The 23,241-nt window shown below is 44.2% G+C and overlaps 1 protein-coding gene across 2 annotated transcripts in view; it reads right to left on the reverse strand.

The window, feature by feature from the left end:
• SLC26A4 (solute carrier family 26 member 4) overlaps nt 1–17,087 on the reverse strand; it is a 29,033-nt gene extending 11,946 nt beyond the window's left edge. The window contains exons 1-15 of one of the 2 annotated variants that reach the window (XM_048836320.2): nt 16,809–17,086; nt 14,908–15,047; nt 12,182–12,292; nt 11,541–11,725; nt 10,218–10,382; nt 9,873–10,025; nt 9,689–9,771; nt 7,688–7,835; nt 4,719–4,832; nt 4,015–4,092; nt 3,688–3,783; nt 1,993–2,099; nt 856–925; nt 387–479; nt 175–270 (exon numbers count right to left, since the gene is read on the reverse strand). In XM_048836320.2, coding sequence (XP_048692277.1) covers nt 175–270; nt 387–479; nt 856–925; nt 1,993–2,099; nt 3,688–3,783; nt 4,015–4,092; nt 4,719–4,832; nt 7,688–7,835; nt 9,689–9,771; nt 9,873–10,025; nt 10,218–10,382; nt 11,541–11,725; nt 12,182–12,292; nt 14,908–15,047; nt 16,809–16,963 — 1,794 coding nt within the window. In that variant the 5' untranslated portion in view covers nt 16,964–17,086. Of the gene's footprint in view, nt 1–174; nt 271–386; nt 480–855; nt 926–1,992; nt 2,100–3,687; nt 3,784–4,014; nt 4,093–4,718; nt 4,833–7,687; nt 7,836–9,688; nt 9,772–9,872; nt 10,026–10,217; nt 10,383–11,540; nt 11,726–12,181; nt 12,293–14,907; nt 15,048–16,808 lie in introns of both variants that reach the window. The other variant, XM_048836321.2, reaches the window with a different exon arrangement.
• Between the last annotated feature and the right edge of the window lie 6,154 nt (nt 17,088–23,241).

The raw sequence follows: 23,241 nt of genomic DNA on the forward strand, positions 1-23,241 counted from the left end.
ACTTCCTATAACAGTGATCTGTCAAAACTATCTCTTTTTTATTTTAAAAATAAAATACATGGAAGCTTATATCACATCACTGTGAACCAAAACAAAGCCAGCTTGCCTTATATAGACCTATTAGCCATGACAGTAACCCTTTAGCAAAGAGCAGAATAAAAAATTAAACTTTACCTTAGTTGCTTTTAATTTTCCCTTCTTGATCAGTTTCTGTATCATCCTCAGTGCTTTGAGCCTCTTGTTATGCACGCGAACTGCATCAAACCCCACCTATAGAAACCAGGACCAAGTTATCAAAATTATTTTTGTTTTATCTAGGCAAACAGCTGTAGAAATTCCAAAGCCAATTAAATAGCAAACCTCCAAAATCATCGTAGACTACTTACAGTGGATTTCAGGCTGCTTTTCAATCCATCTATATTAGCATAAAAAATAGGACTGGAAAATCTGAGAATCTTCACTCCTTCTGGTTCAACAACCTGTTGTCAAAATAATTTCAAGGTCAAGCATGTATATTACATTTATCTAATTAACAGCAGCACCCAAACTTAGCCTACTAGAGCATCAGTTTGATAACTTGCCAAGAATCCAAGTAGGCACTAATTTATATAAAAATGAGCTGATTGCTAGCTATCTTCACTTTTAATATAAAGTTTTAGCTCCCAGAAACTATAGTTCCCAGCATGCAATGTGGTCTGACCACTTGGCTCCAGATGGAAGTTTTTACGCCGAGACCCATTATCTTCAGGAGCTGTGCTTCCATATTAAACGTGAGAGCAGCTGCAAGGTAGAACTCTGTACTTCACTTTGGATTGCAGGCTGCCATTAGGAAAATAACCAGTCAGAAACACTTACCATTTTGTAGTCCTTGACGTTCTTGTAGAGGTCTGTGCCAGGAACGTTCCCAAGGCCACCCCAGGAGGGACTAACAGAAACAAAAACAAAACATGGTGTCAAATTAACATCCAGTTGAGGAACTTATAACATGGGATGACTTGTTACATATAACCTTTTACAGAATGGTGAGAATCAGCAAACTGAATAGCCCCAGCAGGAGGTTGCACAGGGAATTCCCTTGGATATAGCAGGTCCTTGCTTGGATGTGATGCACTTTGGTCTATGGTGGCTCAAGCAGTCAGTATGATATCATACTGACTGCACCACTTTTAACCACTTCCTGACAGCAAAGCTATGGACTGGCTTTGATGTCAGCTTTGCTTTCTGGATTCCAGGCAGAAGGAAAGGTGTTATCTTGTATATTCAGCCAGAAAACTGGGAGAGAGTTATGAGATGGCTGAGCAGTGGAGCAACATCCTGTGAAAGTCACCCATCACCTCTATTCAGTCTCACTTATTCATCCACATGTTTGCTCTCATCCATGCTAGGCAGTGAGGGGAACACCAGAGCCGTAGTCAACAGCTAAAATGTGAACCTTGGAATAGAATCTTAAAGCAGCAATAAAGTGGGGGCAGGGGGAATAGTCACACAGCACACATATGTCTGCACATGTCTTCTACTCTACAGATGCCTTATAATGACATCCAGAATAAGTAGCTGCTGAGAATGTTACTTGCCAAAATGTTGTCTGTCTCAACATGTGTCTGTCTCCCTCCCCACAATGTTCTATACTCAGTGAATAGTAATTGATAAAGTATAGCTACTCGTATAACTTCTTATACTTTATTTTGAATGCTTCCATCCCTTTTAAGATCTCTTATGGGTACCTAAATGACAGATGGCCAGGTAAAAAACAGAGTAGATCAATCACAAAAATGATGCATGCCTCGTTTACATCAATGTGACTACAACACAGTACCTTCTGGCTTTGGAATCTATGAACACTCTCATAGAAACAGAAGGGTAGATTTTCTTTCACTTCAAAATCATGGTCAATATGATTGATTTTCAGACATAAATTCTCTCCTTTTCTCTAAATTCCCTTACTTTTCATGGTATAGCACTGACAGGTCTTGCTGTTTCTGTGTTACTTACAACTGAACTCTCACCACAACTGTCAGTAATCCGAATACAAGGCCAGCAAGTAATCCCAAATCAAGACCCAGAATGATGGATGCCACACATGTGAAAATCCAGATCATCTAGAGAGGAAAGAACAAACACAGTGTCTCTGAATTAAAAAAGAAAATAGCTTCTGATCACAGAAGAAAATCACTGCACCAAATCACTGCACCAAATAATAACAGCAACAAAAGAATTTAAGCTTGAAGATGGTCAAAATACCCAAATTATGTGCTGACTTCTATATTAAACTCTTCCTTTATTTCCAAACTAGCTTTGCCCATCTTTGCTTCGTTTATTATTCGTATTTGGTGTTCAGGCAATAAATTATCAAGCTATTCTAATGTAATGAAGTCTAGCAGAAACTCAGTTATCCCTTGTACAGTTAAAGAGGATGCAGTTTCCCATTGTCTTTATTTCTCTCCAACAGCAGCTATTTTTGTTATTTTTACTCCAGGAATTTGAAGCAATGTATTTCCCCAAGAACCTAATTTGTTGTAGGAAGACAGTCTGCCCTCAGATGTGTAGTGGCAAAGGAGGGGTCCCACTTATTTCTGGGAGAAGGATCTGTACCACAAATGGGTAGTATTTCACATAAACCGGGTGGGGAAGGCGGGGGGACAAACATTTTGAAGTCTGTGCTGCCTACTTGAGCTAATTCCTGAACTCTTTACTCAGTCATAGCTCAGAAACTCCCATTGGACCCAACCCTGTGAGGTGCTGAGCACCATCAGCTCCCATTGAAGTCAATGAGGTTTTTACCCAAGAAAAGGACTAAGTAAAAATTGAGTAAGGACTTTGGGATTTGGCTACAGACAGGGCACTGTTCATAGGCATTCATGAGAAAATCTTTGCATATCAGAGATTATGTGCAGTTTGTGGCCTGCTCCACAGAAACTCCAATAAGAAATATGAGGGGTGCCTTGGGATGAGATTATAGGGGTCTGAGGGCACAGTCTAGATGTAATTGTGCATACGTCCCTTGACACACCAAGGGCCCCTATGCACACATTCCAGCACAGATAATTGCTGCTCCAAGCAAGAAAAAACATTTATTTGGTGAGGACTGTGATGCTATTGGTCCAGGCATGGTCCACACTAATGTTGTTGTTGCAGGCTATATGGGAACATTTGGGGACTGGTTATGCATTGGTTCAGAATCTGAATATAAGGGGCCAGATTCTCTCATTCAGCCAAACTGTGCTCAGCAAAAGACGAGAGTGGGGTGGTAAAAGTGACTTCAGGCTGTCTTAACATTAATCTGCAGCTCAGCTGAATGAACTAGAAGGCAGCTGTAAACTTTGCTAGTTGTTAACAGGAAGGGATGGCCAATACACAGAGATACCTGATCAAGCCCCCTTTCCTCTAGACACACCCCTTCCAATGGGAGACTCGGAATGAATGTGATAAAGAAGCTGCCACAAGTGCCTCCTATACGGGAGGAAATTTTCACTGGCTCGATCTGGTGGCTTTAGGGCAGTTTTGTGTTGGGAAACTAACACAAAACTGCGTTAATGGACCAGATAATCTGTCTTAAAGTCTTTTGGTGTTAACAACACAAAATTCTGTTTCTGTTAACAAACTGTGGAAGTTATGAGTAAATTGGGTGGGGTTAAAACAAAAAGACAACTAGACCCAAAACATGTAGGAAAAAAGTAAATGACTTACAGCATCAGCCTTATTCTGCCTCCACAGACGAGGAACATCAAACACCTGCATGAACATCCCTTTCAAGTTGGCAATGACAACAGCTGCCAACACAGACTGCAAAAAGAGATTGTGAAAACTGGGTTGTTCAGAAGAGAGAACACATTGTATGTTTTCGGTCTAGTTTTCTGGTTATTAAGTAAATTAAAATTGTACACTATGAGCCAGATAGTCCTCTGGTATAAATCAGCACAGTTCCACATGGAGCTGCTACTCCAATTTATACCAGCTGAGCATATGGCCTAAATGGTGCAGTGGTAAGAGTGCTAGATAGGAGAAGCATCATACCTTCTGTAAGGGCTCTAGCAGTTTCCCCAGAGCCACAATGGCAATCAGTACAATCCCTGCTGAGATTATGCTAGCAACCTGCAAAGAAGACAGTAGTGTTGATATGAAACAAGTATTTTTAGACTCTCTGCTATGTTTTCAAACTCACTGTGAATAATGCATATGTTGGTATATTTTATATTTCTTTGTAAACAAGGAGACCTGTTAAAATATTTATTATGTTTAAGCATACACGGCCAAATCCAGAAACAATTCAACTATATAAGGTGATTAAGTCTCATCGGTCCATGTAAATCACCACACACAAATTAGTACCTTGGGAAAGGTTGACTTTGTGTAAGGGAAGAGGGGAAAATCCACACCAGTTCCATATTTCTACCTGCTACTTGCCCTCTGAATGGCCCTACTATTAAATAAATAGTGTATAGTTGTTATGTAAAGTGTAACCCATACTAGGAAAGTCTTTGTGTCCCTCTAGTGGCTGGTCCACATAAGAAGTTTGTGAGTGTTACAGGTTCCGTTTGCAGTATTCCAGCCTTTAGCTTCATGTGTTTAGCACTACACAGCCTGCGTTCAAATCCCACTGTCAGTCCAACCAGGGTCATACACACAAGCATATTGGAGTTAACCCTATGTGAAGTCTGTGCCCTATGCAATATTAAACTGAAATATCTTTAAAATTAATAGTAAAATAAACCCATTACCTGGGTTTTCCCACCAGTGCTTTCCTGGACAGCAGTACGTGACAGAGCGGTGGTAGCAACAAAACAAGAGAAAGCTCCTGCAAACACATTGCTGATTCCATAGGCAATAAATTCCTAGAACAAGATTAGATGATGATGTAAATGTAGATTTGGAACTAGGGGTGCTGAGGTAGCAACAGCCCCTGGTTTGAAGTGGTTTCCATCATATACAGGGTTTAGAGTTTGGTTCAATGCCTCTCAGCACCCCTACTATAAAAGTTGTTCCAGCACCCCTGTTTGCACAGCAAAGATAATACTTCCTTATAGGAGCCTGTAAAGTGAGAAGTACAGTAGGCATGCAGAAAATACTGGATTCGTTACAACAGTTGCTGTTAAGTATTTTAGAGCTGATCTGCACACAGTTTTTTTTTACTGATTTAACTACATCATCTTAAAAACCAATATAGTTAAATTGGTGCAATCCCCTAGTGTGGACACAGTTGTACCAGTATAAAGATGCCTATGATGGTATAGCTTAATTCCATAAATTTACCAATATAAGCTATCTAAATATAAGCATTTTATACCAGTATAACGGCATCCATACATGGGGGTTGTACAGATTTAAATATATCAGTTTCTAAACCAATATAGTTACACTGGTACAAAAACTGTTTAGATGAGCCCTTAGTTTATGTAAAAGGTTTTGCTACCAGGGTAGGATCTTGAAGCCAGATCCTTAAATAGAACAGACCTAGATGATCCACATAGATTTCGACACAACTTTGCTCTGGAAGAAGATGCTAGAGATAGATCAGTGACTGTTACTATTGTTAAGTTTGAAAATCTATGAGTCTATTAAAACAAATTATCACTAGCCCTACCAAATTCACAGTCCATTTTGGTCAATTTCATGGCCATAGGATTTTAAAAATCATAAATTTCATGAGTTCAGCTATTTAAATAGGAAATTTCAGAGTGTTGTAATTGTAGGGGTCATGACCCAAGAAGGAGTTGGGGGGGTCACAAGGTTATTGTAGGGGGGGGTTACGGTGCTGCTACCCTTACTTCTGCACTATTGCTAGCAATGGCGCTGCCTTCAGAGCTGGGCAGCTGGAGAGCGGCGGCTGCTGGCCGGGAGCCCAGCTCTGAAGGCAGAGCCACCGCCAGCACCAGCGCAGAAGTAAGGATGGCATGGTTTGGTTTGGCCACCCTTACTTCTGCATTGCTGCTGGCAGGGCGCTGCCTTCAGAGCTGGGCACCTGGCCAACAGCCACCATTCTCTGGCCACCCAGCTCTGAAAGCAGCACAGAAGTAAGGTTGGCAATACTGCAACCCCCCTAAAATAACTTTGTGACCCCCCCCTGCAACTCCCTTTTGGGTCAGGACCCCCAATTTGAGAAACACTGGTCTCCCCTGTGAAATCTGTATAGTATAGGGTAAAAGCACACAAAACACCAAATTTCTCAGGGGGAGACCAGATTTCACAGTCCATTATGAGTTTTTCATGGCCATGAATTTGGTAAGGCCCTAATTATCACAGATGAAAGAAGGTAACTAATCCTCCCTCAAACCTTGTTTCATTGCCTGTTTTTATGCTGTTATTATTTTTCACTCATCTAATTTAAGTAGACTAGTAATCTAGCTTTCTTTCTAGGACTTTCTGTTGTTGAATGTTTGCCAGGTATAGTATTAGGACTAGAAGGAATATAATTTTGTTTGATTACCAATCATTCAGCTACTGTAATCGCTACCTAATGTCTTCTGGAACAGGGCAGTGCAGGTAGAATGTTGAAAACAGTACATGCAGCTGCACTACCCACTTAGCCTTATTAAACTGCAAGTGAGGACATGTTAGGCAACCATCATTTAAAGTGTTTCCCAATGTGAACATTGTGTATTATAGCTTCACGATACACAGTGTCCAACATAGAGAAGTCTCCTCTCATAATTCACATGCTTAGAGGGCCAATTTGGTTACTTAATAAATAAAAATATTTCTAAAATCAGATATATTGTAATTAGGGCATTATTCATTAGTTGTAAAGGACAGAGAGACCAGTTAAACAACATGCTTGGTTCATTTTTTGTAGCAAATATATTTTTCCCACATATTCAAAGGATGCAGTACATGTTCAGCATGGATAGAGGAGACAAAGGTAGCTCTAAGCCATTTCTTCATCTCCCTTGATCCTAGGAATAGAGACAGTTTGAGAAACCACAGGGTTTGTCTACACAGTTTGTATGACACTATAACTAACTTGGTTTAGAAATGGCTATAGTTAAAGCAATACAACCCCAACGTCGTAGTATGGATGAAGTTATAGTGGTATAAACTAGCACAGCTTACACCCATACATTTACAGGAGTAAGCTGTACGGACATAAGCACATTAATACCAGTATAACTGTGTCTACACTAAGGGATGTGCCAATTTAATAATACAGGCATAAAATCATACTCCCAACAGAAAGAGTTAAATTGGTACAAAAACTAAATGTAGGCCACGCCTAACTTATGCTGACTGGAGTGGTCTTCCAGGTACTGATTCACCAGCCCAGCATTGCCCCTCCCTACCACCAGCCACCTCAGAACACTCTCTATGCAGAGAAGTGGAAGCAGGCCACATAAAGTCAGTTATTCCAGCTTTACATTACCACAGAATTCCCCTACGTAATGGTTATCACAGCTGCCTCTTGAGAGCAGTTTTCAGTGCCTTGATGTCACTGGAACAACACAGAGGAGATTAACTAGGACTGAGGCTCTGGTTCAGTATCTTGGGTAGCTCACACCACTCTCATCTCTATGTATCACTGTATCACAGGACCATATCTTATCTGCTTTTTCAAATAGTTTAATTAATTTCACATAGGAGAGTTTCACTTGTGTCTGATAAATCTGTATAATTTCTTTTCCAGTTTGGACATATAAGCATCCTTCATGCCCAAATTACATTTAATTAGTTTTTAAATTAATTGGGTTTCATATACCTGGTTTCCATCAATAGAATAGTCATGTTTCGTTGCATAGACTTTTGCCACAGACACAGCAATAGCATAAGCGACCACAGCAATGGAAAATGCGGCTGCTATCATTTCTGAAAACATACTGACAGCTGGAGGCTCAGGAGGCAAAAACCTAATATTTAGGAAAATATATTTACATTATCAATTTTGATCAAATTCTGTGTTTACTAGATTTGTGAAGAAGCTTCAAAGCAGCAGGACATGTACACTACTGATAACGTGAACAATATTTCAAAAAACAAAAAGCTGGGAACACTTGCAAACCATACAACAAGGTTACCTTGTTCAATATGGCCCAAATCCTGATCCTATTGACAGGGCCAGCCTGAGGAAAAATGGCACGCCGGACGAACTTGTATTTTGGCGCCATTTTCCCTTAGGCATGGGGGTTGGTCAGACGGTGGAGCAGCTACCCATACTGTGACCCCTCCCCCATGTCTGGGGAGCTTTGGGGGCAGGAAGCAGGGGGCAGAGGTGCAGAGCTTCCTGCAGCTGTGGGAGGTTTCCAGAGATAGGTCTGACCTGGCTCAGAGAGAGGCCTGTGCAGAGGAAGAGGAAGTCTCCTCCCTCCACATCCTGGCCGAGACTAGCAACTGGAGTCCGGCACACAGTAAGAGTCCCCCGCTGGAGCACCCCCAGCCCTGCCCCTCCCCAGCTCTAGCCCCAGCACTCTGGGTTTAAAGGGGCCTTGGGATGGCTGGGGTATGTGGGGGGGGACTGACCACAGTGCCCCCTGACCACGGCGTCCTGGGCAGTCGCCCACAGTGTCATAGAATCATAGAATATTAGGGTTGGAAGAGACCTCAGGAAGTCATCTAGTCCAACCCCCTGCTCAAAGCAGCACCAACACCAGCCAAATCATCCCAGCCAGGGCTTTGTCAAGCCGAGCCTTAAAAACCTCTAAGGATGGAGATTCCACCACCTCCCTAGGTAACCCATTCCAGTGCTTCACCACCTTCCTAGTGAAATAGTTTTTCCTAATATCCAACCTAGACCTCCCCCACTGCAACTTGAGACCATTGTTCCTTGTTCTGTCATCTGCTACCACTGAGAACAGCCTAGCTCCATTCTCTTAGGTAGTTGAAGGCTGCTATCAAATCCCCTCTCACTCTTCTCTTCTGCAGACTAAATAACCCCAGTTCCCTCAGCCTCTCCTCATAAGTCATATGCCCCAGCCCATAAGGCCATCCCTGGCCATTGAAGTCAGTGACAAAACTCCCATTGGTTTCAAAATTTGGGGGACTAAATTTTGGCCTTGTGGTAACAAAGCGAAGAAGTATATTTTTGGATATGTTGGACAGTATATGATTAATAACACTATTACATTAACAATATTTCACATTTGTGTACTGAACACTTTTTATCTGAAGAGTCTCAAAGACCTTTACAAATATCAATTTATTAAGGCTTGCACACCAAACAGAATGTGAAGGTTATCACTGTAAAATGCTTAGATCTTCCAGGTAAAAGTCACTGCCAGTGCAACCCTTACTCTTGTGAGTATGCCAGGGGTACTTTTGACTGGGCTATTTGTATGAATAAGGACTACAATGGGACCACTCACATAAGTATGGGTTTTCAAGATTGAGTTCTATATAAATGTCAAATATTATTATTAAAAACACTTAGCATTTATACAGCATTTTCCATACTCACATACTCACTTTACAAACATTAATTGATTATTATTAATAATAATACCTAGCTCTTATATAACATTTTCATCCGTAGATCTCAAAGTGCTTTACAAAGGAGGGTAAGTATTATTATTCCCATTGTACAGTGAGGGGGACACTTACCAAAGGCCATGGAGGGAATTAGTGACAGAGCCAGGACTAGAATTCAGGAAATGTTTGGCTGTGAATCAAACTGTGTCTCTCTCTCATTCTCACTATTATTCTTTTACTAGTCTCATTAATAGCCATTGAAAATATTAGCTGTGTCTCAGAAGACAAGAGCACTCACCCTCTAGGAATGGATTTAACAATGCCTGCATTGTACTTTTTTTCCAGGTCAGCAGCATATGAGATCCCTGTGGCTACTATTGTCTGGAATCAAATAAAACAATGGTTTTAATACTGAAACATTGCTCTGATCTTCTTGCAATCAGCCCAGTCTGCTGTGTTTCTTATTAGGGTACTTTGCTTACCACAATTACTTCTATAGGAATCGGAACAGGGATCTTGTGTTTGAATCGATCATTTATTTCTTTAACTACCATACACACAAAAATGGTCAGTAGCCCAGCAATGAGATCTGCAATGTTGGTGGTACCAATTCTTTGAAATATTTCGATGAGGGTCTGAAAAAAATAAAAGACAATTCAAAACACTTTGAAGCCACTTAAATAGAATGATAAAATAGCCCATACAGAGAAGCAGACACAAAACCTCAGAGAAGGTCATGGACTACTTGTCCCATATGCTCATTTTTACTGGCCTGAGGAATCTGATTATGGATGTGAAACAAAAGCAAATCAGCAGGGCATACTTACATATATTATGGAAAGGATCCCATTATAATTTTTGGTTGAAACATTTAAGACTATTTTCAGTTGTGAAACAAAAACTTGAAAAGCAGCTGCAGTTGTGAATCCTCCAACCAGGGGATCTGCTAGGTACCTCACAATGAAACCAATCTGTAGGGCTCCAAACACAAGCTGGAAAAATCACCAGGGAATAACAGTTTGCTAAACAGTTAAAAGGTGCAACAACGATGTTACAAAATACTCAGGATTCAGTCCCACACAGTATGCTGGCTGAGAACAGGTCAAATTGTGATATCCTTACTCACATTGACTAGCACCTTATACCATAAGCAGTCCCACTGAAGTAAATCAGGTTAGCTGTGGAGTAAAGTACTACTCAGTGTGAGTAATGGTATCACACATAACCTGGCCCTGTGTGTGAATCTGAAAAGTCTGAAACTACTTTATTAAGCAAAACTTGAAGGGCCTCATAGTGTAGCCACTCTGAGAGCTGCTGATTTCAATATGAGTACTGTGCACAGAGCAGCTGCAGAATCTGTTCCTAAGTTCTTCAGTAGGGAAGTGGACAAAAGAACAACTTTGGTATATCACTACGGGACAGCAAGATTTATATGGTGCCTTGGACTCCTTCCTTTGCATGACAGTTGCTGTGGATTTCTTCCCTATCCACGATGTCCATCTGTGTCCTATGTAGTTCATATTCTCACCCACTTTTACCTTATCTGGTGTCTACTTATGCATTTTCTATGTTAGACATGCCTTGTTCTTTGTGTATTGACCAGGAATCATTGGACCATCTTCCCTCACACCAACCAGCATACCTTCCAGGGAGACAAAGGAAGAACTGCAGAGCTGTGTAGGGGCCCTCCTTCCTTATGATCCAAGATCTATGCTGTTGGAACTTGGTTTCCCTACAGCTGTCTCAGGCTTTTTGCAGGCACTCAACTACGATTCTGTCCACTTCACTCCCAGCCGTGCTGTCACAAACCTTTTCCCATGAAGCATAGGTGCTGGAACTAAGAGTTCTAGGGGTGCTGCCACACCCGCTGGCTTGAAGTGGTTTCGATCATATACAGGGTTTACAATTTGGTTCAGTGGCTCTCAGCACCCCCACTATAAAAATTGTTCCAGCACTCCTGCCATGAAGCGGGAAATGTATTGAATTCTCTGTCATTTGAAAGCTATGTAAATTTCAGGGTGACTTTCCCCCCTCCTGTGTGTTTTACCATGAGAAGGGAGCCCTAATAAGCTATTTCAAGCTGCATTTTTGCCAGTTATTTAATAAAGTAAAAGCAACATCAATTTGAATCTTTGAGGTAGTTATGTTACCTGTATAATTCCAACCAGAAATGTGAGGGTACTGGCAATCACTACTCTCTGTGCATCTCGGGACGCAGTGTCTATCAGTGTTTTGTTAAGCCCTGTAGCATTACTGCTCATTATGTGGAACTTGTCATCAGGTGCCATGCTCAGCACAACAGATCCCACCATCAAACTGACCACAGGGAACGGTCCTGTAAAGATGAACAGTATAAAGCATGACTTTACACACATCACAAAATCCAAGTGTTTGCAAGATAAAATAAGCAGTTCTGCATTAGAGAACTAGTTAAAACATTTTTATGGTGACAAAATGCTTGTTCATTAAATAATCTAGAATGCACTTCTCTGTGCCCGCCAGGGTCTTGCTTCCATCTGGTGCCAGGCAGAACACAGGACTGATGAACTTCAGCACAAAGTAAGCAGAAAAGCTGTGTATGGGAACAAGTAAAGTTCAGCATTATGCATAGCCCTCTGTACGGAGCCAAAATACTTTTTAAGCCCCACAAACCTGCCAACATGAACGCTCAATACAGTGAATATGGTTAACAAAATGACTGCTTCACACTGCATATTAATACTCATGCCAGACATAAACATTGTGGAAAAAAGATAATTGACTAAAACTGATATTAAACAGATGCAGTTACCAACTGAGAGGTGCCTTGATGTTCCCAAGAAGAAATATGTCAGGAGGGGAAAAAACGCAGAGTAGAGACCATATCCAAGAGGAACTGCAACCAGTAAAGCAAATGCCAAACCTGTAATCATATATAATCATCATTTTAGTTACAAATCTCACAACAGACTAATCTCTGGTCAAGTAATGGGTCAAATTTTCAGGAAGGCAGCTTCCTTTCAGCCAGGCACAATTTGAAAATACATTTTGCATCTGTAATTCAGTTGTGGGCACAAATTGTGAACTTGTGCCTCAACATTTTTGAGAGAGCCAACCAGGTAGTTACCGGTGTAAGTATTAAGTGTTACATCAGCCATTTTTGTTTTCACAAAATACAGGAACAAATTTTAAGGGCTCTGCGAGATTCAGACAAGGGAACTTTGCAAGTGAAAGCAACTGATCTACCTTTCCATGGGTAAATTTGTGCCAAAAAAGTCTCAATTATGGCTGGAATTTTCAAACATGGATGCCCATTTACTCATCACCTCTGAAAATCAGGCCATTTTTATTTAGATATCTAAATATGGATGTAGATGTCTAACCGTAGGCACCCACATTTGAAAATTTTGCTCCTTACCAATAAAATGACCAATTAGTAACAACGGCTATGATGGGGCCCCGAAGAGCAGAAAAGCAGCTTTGCAAGATGCTTTTCCATGTATAGCCACGTTGCCTTCCTCTGCATATCTGTTTGACCTATCAGCTACATTGATAAAGTGGCAGGAGAAATAAGGAGATGTGGAGAAGTGTTATAACCCTTCCCACCCCTAGAACAGTGAAGCATCCCCAGCAAAATGTGCAGAAATTTAATGCTGTTTCAGGCAGCACTAACTGCCACTACAGAGTCTGTGAGTCCCCTCTCAGAGGTACCACAAAGTGCTACCAGGACTTCAGGACAAATAACAGTCTGGTGGGAAGGCTGAAGAGCAGCACACATGAAGAATCATGGAATCTGTCTGGTTTGGGGACCAAGGCACCTGGGGATCCCTGGCATCTGCTTAATTTTTTGGCTCCGTTTTTTTGTTCCACCTCCTGGCTACTATGAACCCAACCAGCTAGGGCTGGGGATTATATGAAGAGTATGTAGCTCTAACCAAGCCACAGAATTTTTGTATTAACTAATCTCTATGCACATTTGTGCCAGAAGGAAGCATGTGAGTCCAAAAATGTATTTAAACAGTATATTTTAAAATAAATTGTATTGCTGGATTCTAACTTTAAGAAGTTTGTGTGTGTGTGTGTGAGAGAGAGGGGGGGGGGGGAGAATGTTCTTGTAATTAAAGCACTGCTACTGCCTGGCCGGTTATGAGAAGATTTTTCCAGCTCTGCCATACAGTTCCTGTGTGACCTTAGGCAAGTCATCTCATATTATCTGTGTCTCAGTTCTCTAGCTGTAAAATGGGGCTGATTCTACTTCCTTTCTCCCAACCTTTGTCCAGCTAGCCTATTTAAATGGCAAGCTTTTGGGGGCAGGGAGTGTTTCTGTCTATGGTTATATAATGTCTGCCACTATCAGACCCTAATCTTGTTTGGGGCCATTAGGTGCAGCTGTAATACACAGATACTCGACCCACTGAGGGGCAGAAGGGGGGCAACAGAGCTGTGAAGGCAGCTGACCTTATCATCTGCACAGGATGGGGGAGATTTGCATGCAGGTCTAGATGAAGGGACAATCTAGCCCAAAAGAATTACTATACTGGAACAGACCAGTAGCCCATCTAGTCCTGTCTTTGAAAGTGGCCAGTATCAGAAGATCCAGGGATGAGAATGGGGCTCTTACTTACCTCCTTCTGGTGTTCTTCACAACTGCCTAGTCATGATTAATCTAACTAATGCTTAGTCATCTGTATGTATACATCACCACCTCTCTGTTTATCTACTTTCTCTATCATTAATAAATGTATTAAACAAAACTAGCTGAACATTGCAAACTATGTTCTGTGAATATCCATTCCGATTTTTAAAGTTTGGCCAGGTTCATACCCCTTTTGTTTTAGTTTATTACAAACATTTGAGCAATCAAGCTTTACTGGCACAAATGTTAACAGAAAGTTGTATTCATGAGTTTACATTTGGATAGACAAGTGTTTGGGGCGCTGAGCCAATTGGGGAACAGAAATAATACTAGTGACTTATCTGACCAATCACAAATAACTGAGTAACACAATTCAATTTTTAAATGTTCACCTTAGGTCCATAGAGTTAAAAAAAATCAAAAAGATACTGGTCAAATATAATTGAATAACAACTTCAAGGAAATTGCAATCTGCTAGCCCGTATTGCATAAACAGAAAAAGTAGGCTAAATTAAGGAAATCAGTGATTTATTATGAAATATTAATTTGTATGCAATATAAAATAACATTAGTCCTCATGGATTTTAATCATGGTTAACACTGAAGCACTGATTAGAAAGGAGAAAAGGAGGACTTGTGGCACCTTAGAGACTAGCCAATTTATTTGAGCATAAGCTTTCGTGAGCTACAGCTCACTTCATCGGATGCTCACGAAAACTTATGCTCAAATAAATTGATTAGTTTCTAAGGTGCCACAAGTCCTCCTTTTCTTTTTGTGAATACAGACTAACACGGCTGCTACTCTGAAACCTGATTAGAAAGGGTCAGACATAGTTATGGGAATGCCAATATAGTACATCCAGTTTCTCCTTAATAACAGATAAAATCTTCCTGGACCTTACCTTGTAAAGTAGCTACAAGCCCCGTACTGACACCAGAGATGATATCACTAACTATCCATTCCTTTACTCTGTACTTAGGTAGCCATTCCAGGATGGGGAGAAAGGACTTGGTTATCTGAAAGGCCTTTTTTCTTGAACAGCTGCCAAAAAAACAACAACCTCCAGATAATTAAATTGTCAACCTACCCCTGTGAAATCATAACTGGAAAGTGGAAAAAAAAATCCTACAAAGAGATCTCAGTAGGTGATATTTAGCCAAAAGAAGATTGGTAATATTTTGTAGAAATTGTCTGAATGCTGTTTACAATTTACTGATTTTATAGTGCCAAATTTTGCTCTCAAGTTAAGAGTTACCCCAGGTTTTGTCCATAATGCTTAGCATTTACGACTGAAAATGGTGACAGTGGCCAGCAAGTTTCACCCATCATAACATTTAAAATATTTCATTTGCAAAACCAATAGTTGGTATTTGGTGATGCATAGTAACCAAAGTGGACTTTCTCAACAGAGATTTTGTATCAATGGGTGAGTTACCACAGCATTTAGTTTTTTGTTCATGTTTCTAAAAATAAAAACATGATCTACTTTGAAAATAATTTTGAATGGGTCGGTCACCTTTCCAAACAAAATATTGGATTATTCTCAGAGGGTCGGAGTCTGTCATTCTCACTCATGCTGGCTAGTACCTTCCTCTGTGTGTAGTCCCATTGGTATCAAAGTATTACCTGAGGAGTAAAATGCTACTCACCATGAGTAAAGGTGTCCCTATATGCCCCTGAATGTTAAAAGAAGGAAGGATTATCAATGTTTACATTATTTTAGGCTATTTTCTTATTACTCAGTTCGTTTCAGGCAGAGCAATATGTGTTTTTAGCAGTAATTTTGTTTTTGATCAATTTTTTTTGCTACAAGATGGAAAGTTGACTCTTCAGTTGGATCCAGTTTATTCTGATCCTGTGATATGATTGTTTGTGTGTATAAACGACTACTCTCGAAAGAAAAAGGATTCCGTCTGCCTCGGACTATAAAATGCAATCAAATTGTAATTGCAACATTTTATAGGTAAGGCCAAGATGACTTCGAGGAACAAAGAATAATGGTTGAGCAACTCTATGCAATCAAAGGAACTCCAGAGGCTAGACGCGGCAGTCCTAAATGTATCTTCTAATAAGGACAGTGCTGGGCCAAATTCGACTCCGTTCTATTTAGATTCTGCACCCGTTCCCATGATATCTGAGCGCCTGCATTGACTTCGACAGAGTCACTCTGGATTTACACAGCGCTGAATCTGGCGTTTTAACAAGACGGAAACCACCTAAATGTTACTTGCGTGGTTTACGTCAAATAAAACTCAAGATTTCAACTGGTCACAAAAACAATGGAAGGAGAAGAAGGAATCAGTGAAGCAGGGAAGGGGAGAGAGCCAAGCACGCGTGAAAACTCCCCCTGTTCTGGACAGAGCTGATCTCCCAGCTCGGAGACTAGCAGACACCGAACGAAGTGCGCAGCAGGGCCAGGCTGGAGTCTGTTGTACCTGGGCTTGCGCTTCGCACACGCCGGGAGCTCAGAGCGATGTCAGTCCCGCCGCCGATCACTCCCAGGGCGGCCCTGGATCTGTGTCCCCAGCCCGGGCGACACGACCCGCGCCAGGCGCTGGGGCTGCCCGGGAGCAGCCGAGCCTTTCGCCTCCTTTCCCTCTGCTCCTCCGCTCCCAGACAGTCGCTCGGCTCCGCGGACCCCCGCGCCCCCTTAGTGCTGCCCAGACACAGCCTGGGCCGCCAGGCAGGTGCCCCCGCGCTCCCCAAAGTCTCCGCGGGACTCCCTGCCCGCACTGGGTCCCCTCCCTCCCCACTCCCGGGGCCCAGCTCCCCGGCTCCCCTGGCCGTCGGTCCTGCTCTCACCTGCAGGCTCCCTGGACTCGCTCGCGCAGGGTCGGCTGCAGGTGCGCTCTCTTCTTGTTCTCCTCCTCAAAGGCCGGCTCGCTGTATATGGGCCGGGCCACCACGTAGCGGCCCAGGTCCGGCATGGGCCCGGCCTGCCGGCCGCCTGCTGCCATGGCCCTGCCTGCGCGGGAGAGAGCGGAGCACCATCAGCGCCGCCCGCGGCCACCCCGGGGACCCACCTGCCGGGCTTCGCGCAGCCCGCCACCCACCCAGCCCGGCACCAGAGCGCCCTCCTGAGCGCAGCCTGCGCCCACCGAGCGCCCGGCGTCCAGCGAGCGCGCACTGCGAAAGAGCTCAGCCTGCACCCAGTGACGAGCCCCCTGCATCGCGAGGGAGCCCTCCCTGCGAACCCAGGAGAACAGCGAGCCCCCTGCGCCTTCTAGTACGGAGCTCCCCCCCCCCCCCCGGGAGCGCACCGTGAGCCCAGCGAGCGAGTCACGCTGCACCCCACTGCCCAGTCACCCCAAGCCCTGCCGCCCGTAGAGCCCCTGCCCAGCCCAGCGCTGTCCGGGTCCTGAAATCACCAGCCGCAGGAACCGCAGAGCCCCAGGCCAGGATCCCCCCTCTTCCCGCTGGCCCTCGGGCTCCCAGCTCACTGAGCCCGGTGTCCCTGGGCTGAGGGCAGCCGCTGCGGGCCGCACCTGCACCGGCTCCTAAGCCCCAGCACTGGGCAGGGCAGCCGGCCCAGACGCAGCATTTATAGGGCCAGCCGCCGCAAGACTCTTTATTTATGGGGAAACAGAGACACCCGGCTCCAGCCTGAACGAGGATCCGCCTGCCCTCCCCCTTCTCCCCTTCGCAAGCCCTGCCCCGGACCCTGCTGCTTCCACTGGCATCCTCCCACTCCAGGGCACGGGGGATGGAGCGAGAGGCCTCAAGGACAAGCTGCTCACCGTGGGGAGCTCCCGGCCTGCGCTGCCAGCAGCCCACCCGGGACATCCCGCATGCAGGGGAGGGGGAAGCTGAGGGCATCGGGTTATTCCTATTAGTGAATTAGCTGGGAAATGGGGAAACCTACACCTAGAAGGAGGGAGCTGTCTGCCTGTCTCTCTGTCTGTCTGTCTACTGCATCCTCTGTCTCCCCATCCGCACAGCCAGGGGGTGGCAGCTACTCCAGGGACTGCCTCTAGTAAGCAATTCCCTGCGCCGCTTCGACGTGTCCCCGGTGTGTCCTTGTTCGCCCCTCGCCTACACTCACCTTCCCTTGCTGGGCAGTGTAAGGGCTCCCGGCCCGGTTGTCGGAGTCACACATGCTGCATATACACAGTGGGCTAAACACTGCCCCGTGGCCGCCAAAGTGGGCGGGGGCGGGGGGGGGACGGCTCGGTTAGCCGCTCCCGGGGTCGCTCATCTTAAAAAACACCCCCTAGTCTATTCCCCAGCTGTGGCGTTCCTGCCAAGTCCAGTGTTCAAGGCTTTGGGAATCTAGCAACTGCATAAGCGCTCGGTGCCGCCCGCCTACCAGGACCATTAGGGGTCTCGAGGTCAGCAAGCCGGTGGGTGTATCGCCCCGAGCAGATTAGCCCATACGCTGGTGTCAGCGGCACGCGCCAGCTGCCACAGAAGCCACATCGGCAGGAAGGAGCAGTGAATATAAACGTAGATCCAGTGCCCAGCTCAGAGCACTTGTGGAGCCAGAGCCCTGCTGCTGGGGGAGGAGATGCATGGCGTGAACGGTGGCTGTACAGCCTAGGCAAGAGGGCTTATGCCAGCCGAAGCTGGGCCTGTATAGTCATAGTATTTAAGGTCAGAAGGGACCTCCAGATCAGCTGGGCTGACCTTCTGTATATCACAGGCCACCAACAAAACCCCGTAGCCTAGAGCCCTGTGGCGGGGAGGGAGGTAATGAGTTCATCTACAGTCCATATCTTGTGCTCTTCCCATGCTCCCATCCGCACTCCTATCCCTGCACGCCTTCTCCGTGGTGCTGAGTATTGCCAGCCATACCAGCAGCTCCCTCATCTGCAGCCTGAGGCCCCGACTCAGCAAAGATTTTAAGCATGTGACTGAAGCAGTCAGCTTCCAAAGCGTGTGTCACATATCGCTAGGGACAATAACCACACACAAGAATCTGGATAACAGTCAATGCGATATAACTAAGGAGTCCTTTCCCTGGACACTTGCAGTAGCTTTTAACTTTTTAAGGGGAACTGGTCTGGTGAATTTGATACAGCTTCCAGAATGGAATAATGGACCGTGAAATACAGAATTGCAATTCGAGTCAGTTTAACATTATTTACTAAAAGGATATAGGAACACCACGTGCGGTCAAAGACTTTCTGAGTAGACTTAGAAACCACTCATGATAAAAAATGAAGTAGAACGAAAACAGATTTAAAGGTTCACTTCAATAAGCTACCGCGGTCAAACACAATTATTAATCTTTTTAGGTGCTAGAATGAGGGCCATGCAGATTTAGTGATCACATAAAGCGTACTGGACTCCAGGTGAATTATTAAATGACGGTTATAGTAATAACGAGGAGTCGGGTGGCACCCTTTTTTACCCAGGAAAGCTTATGCTCAAATAAACCTTAGTCATTAAGGTGCTACCGGACTCCTCGTTGTTTTTGTGGCTACAGACTAACAGGGCTACCCCTCTGGTTATAGTAATAGGAACTGGAATAATCATTAAAAACAACACAGATTTCCTTAGTTTATACCATCCTACATAAGCTCAATTTTTGTCACTGTATGTTGTGTACGATCTCATCCAAATACCCACGAAACTGAGAGCGTTCTTTGATATCTACGTAACTGGGATCTCAGCAGAGGATGGTATCAAAGCCACTGATTTAGTTAAAAGAAAAAGGAGTACTTGTGGCACCTTAGAGACTAACCAATTTATTTGAACATAAGCTTTCCTGAGCTACAGCTCACTTCATCGGATGCATCGGATGAAGTGCGCTGTAGCTCAGGAAAGCTTATGCTCAAATAAATTGGTTCGTCTCTAAGGTGCCACAAGTACTCCTTTTCTTTTTGCGAATACAGACGAACACGGCTGTTACTCTGAAACCTGATTTAGTTAAGGATGTCCTGTAACACTGGAAGAATTTTGGAGAAGAATCGGGAAGACTCACCTGAGCTAACATTAATTAGGGCCAAAATCATAGGGAGACTAATTCAGCCCTGATCCACAGCCCAAGCAACCCCAGGGATTTCGCGGAAATGTGCATGAGGTATAAACCAGGAATTAATTTAGCCCTGATTGTCCACGGTGTTCAAACGTCTTGAGGAGATGCTCTGAACTTTGCAGGATCGCACATTGAAGGGACAGTGAGATTGAGGACAGTAGATGTGAAAAATAAAACCCCACCTGTGTTGCAAATAAAAGTATTTGAAAAAAATGAGTTGAGGAATGAAAAATACAAAACAAAAAACGCCACCCTAATTCAAAATGATCCTCTCCCCCTCCCCCAGACTGAGGTAGGCGAATATGGAGGAGGTGAATGATGAAACCTGGCACACGTGAGGACCTTCCTTCCTTCCTCCGCTTCACAGAGCACCTTCTATCAAGCGTGGCACCTACCGCTGGCAGCTGGGAGGGGGTTTTCGTTTGTTACTTGAAACCTACATAACTTCCCTTTCAAACCCTCTTCTTTATTTTTTTTGTTTTGTTTAACTTTCCGTTACTGTTCCTTAGTTAGAAGATTGTTAGGTTCTCGTTCGGTTTGTTAACGCCTAGTGACTAAGTTATGGGTAATGAAACAAAAGGGATACAAGTGGTAAAAGTGGTACGTGTGCACTGGAAAGGGATTCCTTTCATACGGCATTTCTAATCATTCAGCGCTTAGTCCTGTCTCTTAGATGCAGCTCTGCACTGGGAGTGGCGCCGAGTGGCACTACCCCAGGGAAGTTTAGGAACGGAGTGTTAGATCAAGATACATCCTTTCCCCCCCGCCCCCCAATACTTTGCACTTTGTGATACGCCTTCACAGTATTTTGAACATAGGGCCACACATTTCCTGGCTGCTGCTTGGGTCCCTGGTGGGAAAAGTAAAAAAAAAAAAAAAAAAAAAAAAAAAAGCCTCCCCTGTTTTAGTGACCCTCATGCTGGAGCTCTGCACAGTGGCAGGTGATAGGGATTTACCGGCCCTGCCTAGCACCCAGGGGTGCACGTCACTCCTAACGGGATGGGAAAGACGCAGGGTCATGTTCCCCCCAGCACTGGTTAGCAGAGCTGAAAGGAGACAAAGGGGGGAACTCATGGAGTTCCCCTAAAGGCTAGGACCCTTGCATGCCAGGGAATTCCTGGAGTTAGCTCTCCCTGTCCCTCAACTTATTACCCAGTTTCTCCAGCTGTGGAGTTCCTGCCAAGTCTAACGTTCAAGACTTTGAGAAGCTAGTATGTGAATAAGCCAGGGGCGGCCAACCTGTGGCTCCGATCCACATGTGGCTCTTCAGAAGTTAATATGCGGCTCCTTGTATAGGCACCGACTCTGGGTCTGGAGCTATAGGTGCCAATGTTCCAATGTGCAGGGGGGGGGGTGCTCACTGCTAGACCCCTGGCTCTGCCAGAGGCCCTGCTCCGACTCCATCCCTTCCCGCCCCCTCCCCTGAGCCGGCCATGCCCTGGCTCCTCCCCCGGCAGAGCCTCCTGCACGCCAGGAAACAGCTGATTGGGAGGTGCAGGGAGGGAGACGCTGATCAGCGGGTCTGCTGGTGGGCGGAAGAGGCTGGGAGCCGGGGAGCTGATAGTATGTTACAGTGGCTCTTTGGGAATGTACATTGGTAAATTTTGGCTCCTTCTCAGGCTCAGGTTGGCCACCCCTGGTATAAGACCTTGGTGCTGCTAACACACCAGGACCATTAGGGGAGTGGAGGTGAGCAAGCCAGTGGGTTTGGGGGTGTATACTCCTGGAACTCCCAGGCATGCAGAGACACCAGCCTTTGGGGGGAGCAATGTGTCATCCCCCTCCTTTGTGTCCATTCAGTTACGCTAAAAAGTGCACGCAGGAGGGAGCAACATAACCCTGCCTCTTTTCTGTCCCTTTGGGAGTGACATGCACCAGTGGAGGGGGCAGTAAGTCCCTATCATCTGCCATTGTGCAGGGCTCCAGCATGAGGGACACAAAAGCAGGGGAAGCTTTTTTTCCCTCCTTTTCCCATCACACACCCATGCAGCCATCAGTAAATGTTTGGCCCTATGTTCAAAACGCTTTGATGGTGTAACAGAGTGCTTACGTATTATTAGAGCAGAATCTATCTTGCCCACTTTGGACTCAAATTTTCCCAGAGTGATTTCTGTTAACATGCACAGGGTTAAACTGATTGCTAAATCTGAGATCAGGAAGCAATTTTGACTCAATCCATGTCAGCATGTACTAGTTTAACTATAAAGTACCAAACAGAGAATCTGTGAGGAGCATCTGAGCTTCTCTCACAGGATCAAGACCTTGCAAATATTTGTCAATTTGGGTTCTTCCATTCTTTGTCTACATTGCTAAATTGGGACTTTAATTTTGAATATCACTAATATTTCTACTGATGGCCACAGTCCTGCAGGCTATAGGTATTGTGAGATAACCGAACAGAGTACTTTTTCCCCAAAGTGCAAAAAAACCCAATGTGAAGCAGTTGTAAAATGTTTTTTAAAAATAAGATTTAGCAAACACTGGCATTTGTAAACCTGCTATAATATTTGTAATGTGCTTTTAACCCTCTTTCCAAATAAGCGTGGTTATATTTTGAAAGCATGGAAAATTGCTTTAACTTTATGTAGACAAATAATATGGCAAGTGTGGAACACTTGAGTTCAAAGGTTAATAAGCATCAGATGTAATATGAAAACAAATACTTGTGAGCAATGCTTAATGAGCAAAGAACAGCTAGACTCAGTCGGACCAATGGTCCAGCTACCCCAGTATGGGGTCTCTAACTGCGGCCAATGCCAGATACTTCAACAGGAATGAACAGAACTGAACTGATCCATCCCTTGTCCAGTCCCAGCCTCTGGCAGTTGGAGGTTCCGCGATAGCTGGATCAGGGGTTCACCCCTGAGCATCTTGGCTAATAGCCATTGATGGCCCTATTCTCCATGAATTGACCTAATTCCTTTTTGAACCCAGTTGTCACAATGACTTAACATGAAGGCTGGAATCTAACAGATCTGACTGTCATGCATTTTGATAAAGTACCATTAATGGAATATCTTTAAGACAGAAACAAGAGATGGAGGCAAAGTAGAGAGTCTGAAAATTAGGGGTTGCTTAAAATCTGCATTTACTGAAACACGTTCCCTATACTGATAAGTATGGCTACTGTCCTGTTCTCCTCCAGTTCTTTTCAAGACTGGCTTCTACAAGTATTCCTATGTCAGCCAGTATATAATTGCTAGGCTGAGGGGCAAGTTTATGTAATTATAAAACTTTTAAAGAGAATGATTTACAGCC

The sequence above is a fragment of the Caretta caretta genome, chromosome 1, assembly GCF_965140235.1.
Source record: "Caretta caretta isolate rCarCar2 chromosome 1, rCarCar1.hap1, whole genome shotgun sequence".
Taxonomy (NCBI): Eukaryota; Metazoa; Chordata; order Testudines; family Cheloniidae; genus Caretta; species Caretta caretta.